At 44.4% G+C, this 15,096-nt stretch overlaps 1 protein-coding gene across 7 annotated transcripts in view; it reads right to left on the minus strand.

The window, feature by feature from the left end:
• Positions 1 to 15,096, minus strand: part of ZSWIM8 (zinc finger SWIM-type containing 8) — a 59,053-nt gene that overhangs the window by 26,683 nt on the left and 17,274 nt on the right. For all 7 annotated transcript variants that reach the window (XR_003706675.2, XR_003706674.2, XM_028729040.2 and 4 more), the window contains exons 5-10: positions 13,105 to 13,212; positions 8,536 to 8,617; positions 8,051 to 8,171; positions 2,823 to 3,024; positions 2,343 to 2,518; positions 288 to 1,296 (exon numbers count right to left, since the gene is read on the minus strand). Coding sequence is in view for 5 of the 7 variants with exons in the window: in XM_028729040.2 (XP_028584873.2) it covers positions 288 to 1,296; positions 2,343 to 2,518; positions 2,823 to 3,024; positions 8,051 to 8,171; positions 8,536 to 8,617; positions 13,105 to 13,212 (1,698 nt within the window). In the remaining 2 variants the exon portion in view is untranslated. The remainder of the gene's footprint in view (positions 1 to 287; positions 1,297 to 2,342; positions 2,519 to 2,822; positions 3,025 to 8,050; positions 8,172 to 8,535; positions 8,618 to 13,104; positions 13,213 to 15,096) is intronic.

The raw sequence follows: 15,096 nt of genomic DNA on the forward strand, positions 1-15,096 counted from the left end.
ATGCTACATAAATGCTACACGTCATTAAAATGTGAAACATGACTGAAACATATCCTGTTCTTTTCCAAGGCATACCATTACAATCAATTATTTGGAGGGACAGAAGAAACAATCCATAATCAACACACAAATCGTAAATTGTACAACATTTCCTCTTGGCTTTATAGATCTTATCCCTTGGCTGTAAGCAGGAGGTGAGCTTTGGCACTTCCCTGAACTTGTATACATTTGCAGGAGCCTAGACAGACAGATTTTTGTAGGTGATTTTACACACATGCTCCCCTTACCTCCATGCGGTTTTCCTGCTCCAAGGGCTTTATCCCAGCAAATATGTCTTGTTCTTCTTCTACCCCTCCCTCAGCCTTGTCATCCTCTTCCTTAGCAACCTCCTGGGGATTCAGATAGTACACCTGGTAGTCGTCTTCCTCCTCTTCTCCTCCTCCTCCAGCAGCACCATTCTCCCCCACTTCCTTGGGCTTCAAACTCACCCCACCAGTACTTTCATCAGGGCAAGGAATGTCATCATCTCCACTACCCACTTCCCCCACTGGGTCCTTTGGGTTCTTCTTGCTGGATGGACTACTCCTGAGGGTGGGCTCAGTTGCCTCTGAGAAATACACCCCACCATCATCCTCAAAGGTATCCCTGTAACTTCTGCTCAACGGGCTGTCTGTGAAGCTGAACGTGTTGCTAGCCTCGGCGCCAAGGGCCAAACTGCTGTCATCTAAAGCCAACTCGGCCAAGTCCGGTTCCAGAGAGCTGTCCTCGCTGCTCATGCGGCGCTTCCCGCTATGTTTGCTGGCCAAGGTCTTTCCCACTGGAAGCTTGCCGCCCTTGTTCACAGCCGTCTTGTATGCAGCTTTGTCGCCTTCGGCTGAAAGTCTTCTCAGAACCCGCTGGGGACCTTCAGACACAACTTTCCGCTTCCCAATGAGTTCTTTGGGGCGCACAGCGGGCTCCTGAGAGGCAGGGCGTGACCGATCCCCTAGTTGCAAGCACGTCCCCGAAACATCCAGACCATGAGCTCTCCCCGCTTCACAGATGGTTTCTCCACACTGCGGTCGGCAGTTTCGTTGCTGGATGGCCTTTACCCAACAAAATGAGTTCTTCTTGTCAGCATTGCTGTACGTGATGCCTGGAATTGGATAGGCCTCCTCCCAGTTGAAGTAGCAAGCTTCCACAGCTGGCTTGAACCCCTGGAACAGTTTCTCGAGGGATTTTTTGTGCTGTCCCCTTTTGACGTTGTCTATTACCTTCAATTGCCACTGCCTCAGCTGTGTGCACAAATCTCTCCGCCTAGCATCACAGGGGAGAAGGAACATGTAAGTGGCACAGAGGAGCTACAAAGCAAGATTTCCAGATTTATTATTTGCTCTCCATCGGAGATACAGTGGAACCTCGGTTTACGTACCGTCCTCCTTATGAATGCTTCGGGTAACGAGCTCTGCTAACCAGGAAGTGGATGCCCCTAGTTGCGAACTTTGCCCCAGGATGCGAGCGGAAGTCGCGCGCCAGCAGCGGGAGGCCCCATTAGCAAAATTAAGAACAGTTTCGGCTTAAGAACAGACCTCCAGAACGAATTAAGTTCGTAACCAGAGGTACCACTGTACTAAATTCAGATCCTCCTTACAAACTTTCCTTTGTTACTTTTATCACTGTGCTGTGATGAGGAGTTACACAGCCAATTCAGATTTCTTAATACTCTTGACTGCATTTATATCAGACAGCATTAAGCCTCAGATGACCAAGAACATATAAAGCTGTCTTATGCATAGACAGACCATTTGACAACCTTGCTTAATAGTGTTTACTCTGCCTCAAAATAACTCTCCAAAGATTCAGACAGGGGCCTTTCCCACCCCTGCTACGTCAGATATTTTAATTAAAAAAATGCTGGCAACGCATGTGCTCTCATTCCCACTGAAGTAACTCTGAGGGTTGTAAACAGTGTCTGCATCCATCCTCTGCTAATATGGTAGTCAGAGGTCTCCAAGCAAGCTTTTAACAAGTACCACAAATTGATCCCTCTTTCATGCTTTTATATAATCTTCTTTTCTTGGTAGCAAAACCCAACAGTATGATAAGCAAACACCATCCACCATCACTATGTATCAGAAGTATAGAGGGTTATGAAGCTGTACAAGGCCAAAGAAGCTCAGGATACAATGGGAACGCAGTATGGGAGTTTTGATGGCAATCTTCCCTCCACCCTCTGCATGTTTTGGATCTGTAACTACTTCAAACCTAAATATTTCAAACGCAGAAGATATAGATCCATTAATGGGCTAGTTGTCAAGATGGCACATTTTACAGCTTCATTAAGGTCTGATCCCACTACCTACCGATGAGGGCTGATGGTCGGATCCAAGACAGCAAGCCTCCAGAGAACCACCATCTCATCGCACATGCTTGCACAAGCATGAGCAGCCACTTCTGACTGGCCGTTGCTACGGCCAGTGTGCCCACTTGCACTGCTATGGGATGCAGATGTCCTTACACTGTACCACCAGCCGGTTATCTGTAGAGAGAGGATGCAGACATGTCAAGACACATAATTCCACGCTTAGCAGAGATCAAGGGAAGTACACCTTTGCCTTACTAAAAAGTATCTGCCCTAAAAATAATACTGCACTGCTTTTCTGCAGGATGTTCACAGCTGGGTCAAGAAGTCTTGATACCTCAATATCCCCCAAGGCTTACTACATTGTCATCACGCCTTTCCCCTCCCCAACGCATTGTGAATCAAATCACTTTTGTGGACTGTCCTCAGAATTCTTCACAAGTCATGGTATAAATGCCTTAAATAATATATATAATAGTACCTGTTCGTAGGTCAGGCACTGGTCTGTTAGAATTTCTAGCAGAGGGGCTGCATTGGTGTCCCGTCTCTTGAACATCTCCCGAACAATAGAAAGTAAGTTCCAGATGCCCTCCGGCTCCCTCCCCCTCAGAGGACGCAAGAGACAGGCCCATTCGGCGGCAGCTGGGGGCTCCGTGGACGAAAGGTACATAGAGTTCACATCACTGTGAAATTTGAGAAGATAGAGGTTAGGAGGAAAAGTCAAGGTAACACACAGAAGCAGAATAGCTGTTGCTGTAACTCTAAAGGTGGAAAAGTTATTTTATAGCCTTCATCATCTCCAGTCTTCAGCCCAATAATGAGAGACCTAGCACTATTACTCCCATTTTTGCAAATGAACGACAGAGATGTACACTAGAGGCCAGTCATCACATCTACAGCTTATACAAGAACTCATATCTACCAGGTCCAACACTCTCAATTTTGCAGCACCCATATTACAAGTTACATCATTTCACAGTAAAAAAAATCCAACTAAAAATAAAATATTGTTTGACACAGCTGTGTTGATGCTGATGAGTAAAAGGCAAACCTGAACAAGCTGGACAAGGTTGTGTATTAGGCCCAGTTACTTGGATTATGGCTGTAAATGGCTTTCTTGGGTGAAAAATTTGCCTACGTTACACAAAGAGTCTTATCCATCAAAGATAACTGAAACATATTAATCTGTCAATCCTGCACTTTAGTCATCTGACCACAAATGCTATTATGTCTCCAGTAAATCCATCAGTATGTCCTAGAAGAACAAAATACTCCAACATAGCTACACATTGCTGGAAAGGATCGTTAAGAGATGGGTAAGCTGCAGTGCTGGTAAGACACTATATATATAATTATCTCTTCATTTAAGGACTCCTGATACATTTCCAGAGAGTTTGCTAGAACTCCTTTTGGAAACCATTGGAGTAAACTGAGTCCAATCTTTTATTTGTCAAAAGATTGTGGTTTCAGTCCACTGCACCAAAACACTGGATCACTATGGTGAGCACACAAAAGAGGAATTCACAGGTAAGCAAATTCTCAGTTCTTCTTACTATACTTGTCACCATTCAGCAGTCCAGACACGAGGGCTTAACAAAACTGAGCCCCAATTGCACAAGGGAGCGATATTTGCTGTTTGAACACAAGGTTGGTGAAAGCACGGAAGCAGCCTTCATAATATTAAACAAAAACAAGGAATTCTGTGCCAAAAGATTAAGGGCTTAACCCCTAAATTAAGCCAACCTTGGAGAAAAACTAGAACAGCAGGAATGGAGCTGCCAAGAGACCAAGTCCCTTGTCCTGACAAAATAATGTCCAAGAACCCAAAGAGTGAAATCCCTCCTCGCTGTAAGTAGGGTGTCCAACTCTATATGGCTGAGTAATCCAAGTCTACTTACCCTTTCTCTCTGCCTAGAAATGAAGAGGAGTGGTTTTGAATAACAAAGGCCACCACTGACTGAGCAGGACACACAGGCTACTAGCCTGATAGGAAAGGGCATCTCAGTCACGGGGGGGGGGGGGGGGGAGAGGGGGGCAAAGAGGATCTCAGCCCATTCCATCCAGATACTGGCAAGAACTCTCACAAGTAGGGGAAAGACAAAATCCCATCAAGAATCTTTGCTTCACGAAAAGAAGTTTGATTTCTGTGTTGTGATGGGAATGCAAGAAGATCCCATAGGAGGGCAGTAAAATGTGAGGTCAAAGACATGAGCATGAAGGCTCTATTCCTCTGGATCCAAGTTCTGCCTGCATATTATCCTTTCCTTTGAGGTGAAGGGTCCAGAATGAGACACAGTCCTCTGCACAAGACAGGAGATGTGATTCACTTCTGTTTGTTCACGTACAACACGGTTGGCATGTTGTGTCTGTATGATGACATGGGCCCCTTGATGCTTGTGCTGAAAGTGGAGACAAGCCAGGAAGATTGCCGTTTGCTCATTAATGATGAAGCTGGCTTTATGAGCTACATCATTATCACAACATGTGCCCAGACCATCAAGCTGGCATTAGCATCACTTTTCTAGATGTGGATCTGACAGCAAAAGAAGCAGTAGTTCTGTAGCAACCAGGGATGGCTTAAAGACTGGAGACACTGGAATTGTATAACCACCTACAGTCATAACGAATCCTTGATGTGACTGCATGATAAAGCTGCAGTGGTCAGAAAAGGGCCAACCTCAAGACACCAGATCCATTCAAGCTACTAGTGTAGCTTGAAAGATGAGCCAGTATGCCCATCACTTGAAGGGCTAACAAATGTTCTGGAAAACTGCAGCTTGCATAGTCTCTATAATTACACCCAGGCTCTCCATAATGAAAGAAGGGAAGAGATAACTCCGTAGGGAGGCTATTACTAATGCCACATACCTCTGGTTCTTTCTACATCCAGATACTGATAAGAATGTTGCTAAGATAAGGATGAGCTTCAGCTCCCCAAAGTCCAAGGTCTGCAGTGCTTTCCACTAGTAACTTGGTGAAGGTTCTTGTACAGAAAGCTATAGCAAGGTCAGTGTGAAGAACTGAAAAGGAGGTTTCCTATGAAGCAAAGCAAATAATCTGCTATGCAAAATTCACTGGGATGTGATCTTTTGAGGTTTATGCATGTCAGGAACTCACCTGGGGCCACTGTCATTAAAATGGAGGCAAAGGCAAGCATCCATCTTGTGAAGCCTTGTATTACCCATAGGCTCCCTATGGTAAGATGAAGATGGGCAGGTGAACTTCAGTCCTTGGTATCCCAGAGGCAATTACATTAATGCCTATAGAAATGAAGAGAATTCCCCAAACATTTGAAGCCATTTGCAGAGCAGTAGTACGCATCTGGAATGATGAACTGTTTCAGCTGGAGTTCTGTTTTCCTGACTCACTGGGGAGTGCCACGAGCTGATCTCCATCTTCAACCAGGACCTGTGCTGGAATTGGGAGCTTCAACAAGGGCTCAAGGCTTTCTCTTGATGTGGTTTTGTCCAAGAGTACTCAGAGGATACCGTCTCCATTGTAACAGTATGTAGGAGGAGGAAAGAAAACTGGAGATCAAATTGCAAGCCCCCTGAGGGTTCTCTTCTACAGTGTAATGCTGGGGCGGAATAAAAGGCAAGCAAAGCACTGATTGATCACTTAGGAGCAAAGTTGCAGATAAGCCAGCTTCTTCACCATCCACCCCCAAAAAAAGATGGAGCCCTAGTGCAATGTAGAAGTAGCCACCAAACCAGTTTTAAGTAGAAACTTGAATGGCATGACACAAACTATTATTATTTATTAAATTTATATGCTCCATAGATCTAAGGGCAGTTCACAACATAAAAATACTAGATAAAAAACACAAAATACATAATGAGAACAAGAACAAATCAATATCCCCATCCCTACCCCATACACATTTAAAAGGGTTTGGATGTTAATCAGCCAAAGGCCTGGTTGAAGAGGAACATTTTCGCCTGGCACCAAAGGAAGTATAGGGCAATCTATCCATCCATTTAGCGGAAGACATGTACAGAATGCAGTGGCTAAGGTACTGATGGGAACTATTATCCAGGCAAATGTTATGGTTGCACTGGTTGCGCGTGTCCCGTGCAGATGACCACTGCACCTGAAGACCATCAGTCAGGTCGTGCATCTGCAGAAGTGACCAGAGGAGGAGCGCAGTAAGAAGAAACGCCATGGTACACTTGCATCAGCACAACTGGACACTTTCATCTTCCCCAGCTGCAACAAAACTTGTCTCTCTTGTCTTGATCTCTAAAGCCACAGCAGGCACTGTAAATCTCCAACAGTTTGACTTCACCTCTGAAGGCAAATGCTTCCACTGTCTCCCGAGACAGATGCCAACAACACTGACATATAAAGCCCTAAGCAAAGGAGCACCTCCTCACATATATACCTGCCCATGTGTTAGGATCTGGTGGCAATTCTGCAGCCCTGTGAAGTTCAAGGGTAAGAGGTTCATGAGAAGACCTTCTCTGTGGTGGTCCGCAGGTTGTGCCCCTTCTTATGAGGTGTGCCTGCCCCACAGGCTTTGGTGGCGGAGGATGAGTTCAGAGTATCACTTGTTCCACGGTGCTGCTGCTGGTTTTGCTTGCCAATATTGTCTATTTGATGGCTTAGTATTGTTATACAATATGTGGCCTGTTTGCTTTTTGTGGCCTGTTTGTTTGTTGTTTGTTTGGTGGCGGAGGATGAGTTCAGAGTATCACTTGTTCCACGGTGCTGCTGCTGGTTTTGCTTGCCAATATTGTCTATTTGATGGCTTAGTATTGTTATACAATATGTGGCCTGTTTGTTTTTTTAAGCTGCACATAACTCACCTTGAAACTGCATTGTGAAGGCTGGGCTGTACATGTGTATATATAAATAAATATATAGAGATATAGGGAGAAGATACTTGATATACAGCTTGCTATAAGGAGAAGAGTTCTGTCCTTTTTCTATGCACTAAACTTTATTGTATGGAAGAGCGTTCAGACAAATATGCAGCCAGAAATGATGCATCAAATCTTGATGGAAAACAAAGCCCTAACCCACTTTGACACCAACTCATTTGAAGGTGCACAATCGCTGCCAGTCAGGTGACAAATCACTTTTGAAGGAGTTCCTCTCGGCGCTGATCAAATGATGGGCACTGTGAGCAGCCCCTTTGAAAGTGCACTATCCGTGGGGAACTCCCATAACACAGCTGATTCCAGATCTACCTTTACCCTAGAATCACATATGATTTTGGGTACTGGGCAAATGGGTGTGGTTTGGGAGAAATGACCTTGCAGGGCTAATTAGGCTCCGAGACTGAGCGTTCCCCACCACTGCACTAGAAACTGGTCTCTGAAAAAAGCTGTCATTGTGTTCCATCAATAGCCGATGGTTTGCTGTCCTGACTAGACAAATTCTTGGTTAAACACACAGGGCAAAAAGTAATACAAATACTGACATTTATAACTTAGAAGCAACCACAAAATATAGATTCAGACCACCTTCAGAGAAATCATAACCAAAAGGTGTGCCCGCACAATTTAAACTAATTTGTTCAAGTATAGCCTATTAGCCATTTATGGCTGTCGGCCAGACGCTTGACAAACCATCTATTTTCACTGCCTGACTCAGTCTGCAAAAATGGGAGGGGGGGTGTCAAGCACCTGACAGGCTATGATAGAAGGCATGAGGTTGTGTTTTGGCTTGGTGAACCACCACAAGTTGTGAAGGAAAAAGAGAATTTACCTGAAGACAACAGGAGATGGACCACAAAATTTGTGAAGGGTTTTCTTTATGTTGTCGCTTAATGTAGATTCATCCAAGTACCAGGTGCTTTGATCTGAGGCAGAGGGACCGGCAGTGGGATCTTAAGAAAAAAACAGATACATTTTTGCATGTGTTTCTGCAAGTGGTTTATCTTCCCCATTTACCCAGAGTGGTGGGTGAAAGAGTACACCTGAGCTTCATTCCAAATATATTTATGAAAGCTCAAACAAAACTGTACTCTCAGTGGTACCACATGGTGGATTAAAAGAAACCCTAAGAAAATAATGTTTCATTTCTCACCACTCATAAGCCAACAGGTCAAGAGGATTCTCTGTTTATTCTTTCGACTGTGCTGCCCTCCCCCTTACCAATCACAGAGCACAATGCCCTAGCATTTCAAAAACAAAGTTTGCCTATTTGAAAGCTATTATTTATATTAACATACAGACTTCTGGTAGAGTTACCTGGGGCTCCACATACAGTATTGATAGCAGTGGACTGAGAAGAGAGCAACTCATCCAGCAAGCGCTGAGCAGTGGGAAGGATCTGTGTGTGAGAAAGACATTTAACACTGACTCTCTCCCATGAGTTAGATCTTTTAAAAATTATCAAAAGGTGTGATATCAAATAAAATTTCTCACTAGTACTTCATCTATTTCCAAAACAATGCATACAAACCAGTTCACCAAAACGCTTAAATATATCAATCTGTAGCTAGAGAATTACCATGATAAATGTGTTTTGCATAATTTATGTATTTTATATTTTTACTAATTTTAGAAAATATTTCATGGTATAGTACTTTATTAAATGCATAATGCTGCTTGTTATGTAAGTCAGAAGCAAAGACTGATAGTTACTGGATGAAATAATTTATATTTCTAAGATGAAAAGAAGCTCCTTGTTTAGAATGCATAAATATTCATAATTTAAGGAACAGTGCTCGGTTTTCAAAGAAACTTCAACTGGTTCAGAACACAGCTGCTAGACTGAGATGTGGAGCAACTACAATGGATCTTATCCTGGCAATACTCAAATAATTTTACAGACTACAAACTTGTCTTTGGGCACAATTCAAATCTGCAGTTTTAATTGTTAAAGCTTAAACCCATTAGAGCTGGGGTATTTGAAGAACAGCATCATTCCATATGAACCAGTCTGATTTTTGCTCCCTCTAGTGAGGTCCAACTCTGCCCTTATCTTTTGAGGGTCTCTGCAGTAGTGGTGCTTCAACTATGGAATTCCCCTCTCCTTTATGTTCACCTTTCATCAAATATACTAACTTTTAAGTACGTTTCCGTTTTCCTGGGCATTTAGCAGTGCATGCAGTTTTTAGGCACTCTGATTTCAAACTGGTGTTTATTTGCAGCTAGTTGTTTTTAAAGTAGGCGCATTCAGAGCTTCCCCCCCCCCCAGCCAGAACGCATCAGAACGCAGTTCCGAAACCTCTCCCAACACCACAGCGCTGGCTCACGAAAAGACTCTCCCCAGAGCACAAAAAGGACATCCTCTATAGCAGTGGTGGCGAACCTATGGCCTGGGTGCCAGAGGGGGCACTCAGAGCCCTCTCTGTGGCCACACGTGCCATCGCCCTTTCCAACTCCCCACAATCCTATGATTTGACGGCTAGCCCACCGGGCTGCACTTCTAAAGCCAGGCTGCAGGAGGGAGCAAAATGTCACTGGGCTTACTGGCAGTTCTGCACAGAGGCGCTTTAAGACAGCGGAATGGAACTTTCACGTTTCAGGTGCAGCCCGTGGGCGGCAAACCAGCTACTCATGAATGCGCAGCTTTACTCGGCGCACGTGCTGCCCCTAAGCTGTGCTGTGATGCCTTATTTCCAGGCTGCGACCGATGACAGCAGAGCGCTGAACCGCCGTGTGTCTCTGGGGTTCACGCTGGGATTTCCTTTTTGCCTGCTTGGTCAGGCTGGGAAGCAAACTTTTTAGGGGAACTCTCTCCCATCGCCATGCGCAAGTGCAAGATCCTCCATGCTAGGGGACACACAGCAGAGGGTAAAGGAGACTGTTTTGGTTTTTTTTCATAGGATTGTGGGGAGTTGAAAGGGAACCCGAGGGTCATCTAAATCCCACCCCCCTGCGATTAAGGGATCTCAGCTACGGGATCCATGGCAGATGGCCATTTGGCTTCTGCTTTGAAATCTCCCAAAGAAGAGTTTCTTGAAGGGAAATTATCAAAACGGCCATGTTGTCTGGGAGTAATTCCCTTTTTCATGATTTCTCAAACAAGGATATTGCAAACTTTTACCTTTCAATAAAAAGTTGTTTTTATCATTGAATGCTTTGTTATTGTGTTTTTCTTTTAAGACAAAATATGTTAACGTATGAGTTGTTTTTTCTAAACTAAAACCTCAGTATTCAGGATAAATTGCTGTGTTGGCACTTTGTGATAAATAAGTGGGTTTGGGGTTGCAGTTTGGGCACTCGGTCTCTAAAAGGTTTGCCATCACTGCTCTATGGGCTCTGGAGAGGGTCTTCTCATGAGCCAGAAGTGCACAGTGGGGCTTTAATGAGGCTCTTCAGCCTCCCAGGCTAACAGCTGTCCCGTGGGAAGAAGCCTTCCTGTGCTTCAGCTCTGTAAGCCGCCCTGCCTCTCCTGCGCACGCAAGCAGAAGGGACAAGGCAGCTTGCAGAGCAGGTGTGCATGGAAGAAGCTTCTCTGAGCATCTGCTCGGCCCCTTCACAGAGCTGCCCTGTCCCTCCTGCTTGTGCGCCTTCTCTTTCCTGCATCATTTATTCTCGGGAAAAAAGCATTAGCAGCATCCCAAATATGCTATGATCCAGCACAATCCTATGCATATTTACTCAGAATATAAGGCCCAGTGTTCAATGAAGCTTACTCCTCATGAAAGAGTACATAGGATTGCTACAGAAATGTTGGTTTAACTTTACAGTATTGTGTTTCCGCCAGCCACATTTGCAGTAACCAAACATTTCAATTCAGAAGCCCTGCTCTGGGTACCTCTCCTTTCAAAAGTGAGCTAAATGGCAGCTGGAGGTAAGGCTTTCTCAATGGAGGTGCCTCAATTGTAGCATACTCCTCATAGGAACACAGCAGGAGCCAGCTTCTGTAACTGTGAGTCAGATGTAATACATTTTTTTATTCTCCCATGGATTGGCTGGATCATTTATTTTTTGCCACCACACCCTACAGTTTTCATTCTTATTTTTAACATCTTGTTTTATCAGACAGTAGCTATGTCTGGGTTTCTGTTGTTAGCTACCCTGAAAATCTTGCTAAAAGGTAAATACATTTTTTAAAAAAAAAACTTTTTGAAAGATAATTGCACACTACACTTGAACCCAATCCTAGTTAGCACATGCCTTTCATGCTTCTATTTACTCAAAATCTGCATACCACATGTTCTGGTATAAACACACTAGCCAAAGGAAGCAGTTTTTTTAAAAAAAATGGGGGGAAATGCTAGATGCACACAACTAACACAAGAAAAGACAGCAGGATTTTCTGCAAAAAATGAGTAATAGCTCAACATCTACCACACAGAAAAATAGAACCCATTAGGAAGGGCCCTGGGACCAAGACCATAAAGCTACTGCAACACACTCTATACACGGTTGCCTTTTAAGAGCATTCAGAAACTTCAGCTAATGCACAATGCAGCAGTCCACTTCCTGACTGATATGTGGTAGAGGGGTCATGAGAGCAGTATTCTGAAAACTCCACTAGCTGCCAGTTATATTCCAAGTTCAATTGGAAGTGCTATTATTGACTTCTGTATTAACTCTAGACCTCATCTCTTAAGGTTCACCTCCCCTGTATGAGCCTGCCCATTAAAAATCACCTGATCTTCGTATAGCTATTCATGCTATTCCTTCTGGCAGAATTTACAATAAGGCTCTTTCCTACCCACAAAAGGACCCCACAGTTGAAATCCAAATTATATAATTTGACTAGCTGCTCTTTTTACCACAGCTGTGCTTTACAATCATCAAAGTGATAGGGAGTGGTAGGGAGTATGAGAGCTTGCCATCACAGCAGACTACTCAGTGCATAAAAACAAATGTCTGGGGAATGGCTATGTCTGCACAGACAACTGTCTATCACTCCACTGAGCTAGGCTGCTTTTGAGAAGGTCCTTGTTCCCAAATGCTGATCATGAGAGCCTACTGCCTTAACATGGATTACATCTTAGCTTTGCATATACTGTCAGCCAGGGGTGACACGGAAACAATATGGTGCAAGTTGCTCCCTTCCACTAGGCAGATGACATTCAACGTGGGCCAGACCCCATGAAACAGGGTAGGATGCCCCATCACAAAGGGGCCCAATTCATGTATTATTTTTATCTATTTAATTTATATCCTGCCCTTCCTCCCAAAGGAGCCCAGGGCTGCAAACACAATTGTGATAAAACAAAATATTCTAAAAACAATTTCGGTACAGATTCATGCAATTCTTCAAGCTTTTTAATGAGAGAGAAGTCAAGTCTTGGACTCAGCCTGCTTTGGCATTCATGCAGAGAATCCAGCAGATATTAGGACATGGATGATGGAAAGGGAAAAGCATGAGATGTTTATTCTCCATGATATTGCATGAAGCATAGCCTTATGGCTGTACTATTTACTTGCTTCTTTAATATGCTTCTGTTTTAAGTTGATAAACCACCAGGAATAGTCTTAGATGAAGGGAAGCATTAAAATGTTTTAAATATACAAGTACATAAATGGTATTTCAATTTATTCATGCCGTTACTTTTATTTAATAAAGTAGTTTGCTCTCGTGGCAATGCCCATTCTTGGAAAAGAAGACCAACTTCTTGAGGAAAGACATTATCACAATACTATTTATGAACTAGGTACAAGGAAAGGAAAAGCAGTATTGTAGTGAAAACAGCTATCTATGAACCCAAATACCACAGGTCAACCTGTACAACAATATCTAAAAAACATGTCTTGTTTTCAAGGCTACTAAACACACAATTTGGGAAGCAAGGACTAAATAAAAGTGATCCATTTGTATGATTTGAGTACAACATGCTTTGGAGATCATACCTGCTGGGGAAGTTCACTGATGAGGTACTGTGCAAATTTCTGCAGCTGATCTCTCTGCAGTCGAGACAGGGATTCTGAGACAGGTGCTCGCAAGCACACTGCAGATGCCTAAGGTAGAAAAGGCAAAACACGGAGAGCCTTGCTTTTAACAAAGTCTTACTGCTAAACATCACCTCCCCACCCAAAGTTAAATAAAGCTGCAAATAGAAGACGTTTCAGAAACAATCTAGCAAGTTTATCAGAACAAAGTGCGGTATTTCAGAAGGATATCGCTTAGAATAAGAGCAATACGTATTGCAGATTCTGTTCAAAATATACACATTTGCTTTATTAGGGAACTACGCAACAATTAGAACTTCCAATGACCAAACAGTAACCTTTGTTTACTCCACCTTACATGGTTATATTCATTTCATTACATCTTATGGCCTATTCCTTTATCATACAGGCTCTCTAAACCACTCAGGGAAATTTAGTTCTGCATCAAAATACATTCATCATAAAGAGCCTATTTCATGCATACATTTCCTTCTGAATTTAACATCTCAATTCTCCCACCCTGTCTACAATAAGCAGCAGCAGCAATAACCAATTTCTGACATGGAGGGGACTCCAGACCTCTTCAGGGGGGGGACAGAAAACTCACTGATTATTCTCAAGCTTCCACATCATTATGTTGACTACCAACAGAATATGCTTGGAGGCGGACATTGGCAGTGCTTTTGCAGGGGTGTCGAGAGTGTTCATATACAATACAGTGGTGCCCCGCAAGACGAACGCCTCGCAAGACGGAAAACCCGCTAGACGAAAGGGTTTTCCGTTTTGGAGGCGCTTCGCAAAACGAATTTCCCTATGGGCTTCCTTCGCAAGACGAAAGCCCATAGGGAAATCTCCGGGACAGCGGGGAAGCGCAGTGCGTCTTCCCCACTGTCCTCGGACCTCCTCCGAAGCCTGGCGGCGGGGCGGGGAAACCTCCTCCCGCCGCCCAGCTTCGGAAGGATGCTCCGAAGCCGGGCGGCGGGGCGGGGACACCTCCTCCCGCCGCCCGGCTTCGGAAGGCTCCTCCGAAGCCCGGCGGCGGGGCGGGGATACCGCCTCCCGCCGCCCGGCTTCGGAAGGATGCTCCGAAGCCGGGTGGCGGGGCGGGGACACCGCCTCCCGCCGCCGGGCCGGAGACACCTCCTCCCGCCGCCCGGCTTCGGAAGGCTGCTCCGAAGCCGGGCGGCAGGGCGGAGAGACCTTCTCCCTGCGCCAGCCTTCGGATGGCTGTCCTGAAGACTTGGGGTGGGAGAAGGGTTTTCCTTCCCACCGCCAACATTCAGAATGCTGTTCTGAATATTGGCGGTGGGGAGGAAAAACCCTCCTCCCACGCAAGCCCCGGGAACAGAGGAAAAGCGCTGCGCGCCTTCCCCTCTGTTCCCGTACCTGTCCTGAAGGCTTGCAGTGGGGAGAAAAGCCCTTCTCCCCACCGCCAGCCTGGCAAGCGGTTTCAATAGGAACGGATTAATTGATTTTCAATGCATTCCTATGGGAAACCGTGCTTCGCAAGACGAAAAACTCGCAAGAAGAAAAAACTTGCGGAACAAATTAATTTCGTCTTGCGAGGCACCACTGTATTACCTCTCACATTAAACTAAGTAAAATTATGGTTTGTCTATTGTCTAATTCATAAACTATGGCTAAGCAAACCATACCTAATCATTGTTTCCTTTCAACCTTCAACATTTAAATCCCGCATTTGATTCTAAGCATGTCAACAACTCATCAGGGGGAGAGATTATGCTGAATTGTAGGACTAGATCCTCAATTTGTACAATGTACAGTATCTTGACCATATGTTGATAAATATGCTTAAATATTTTTCTTTCCAATGGGGGTGGGGGTGGGGAATTGCTTCCCTGAAAGAATTGGAATACATTTCGTTCATTTATATTTGCAGAGTGCAAAACATACTGCTGGCATTGTACAAAAGCAGAATTGATTTGGTGGTGG

Source organism: Podarcis muralis, chromosome 6 (genome assembly GCF_964188315.1).
Source record: "Podarcis muralis chromosome 6, rPodMur119.hap1.1, whole genome shotgun sequence".
Classification (NCBI taxonomy): domain Eukaryota; kingdom Metazoa; phylum Chordata; class Lepidosauria; order Squamata; family Lacertidae; genus Podarcis; species Podarcis muralis.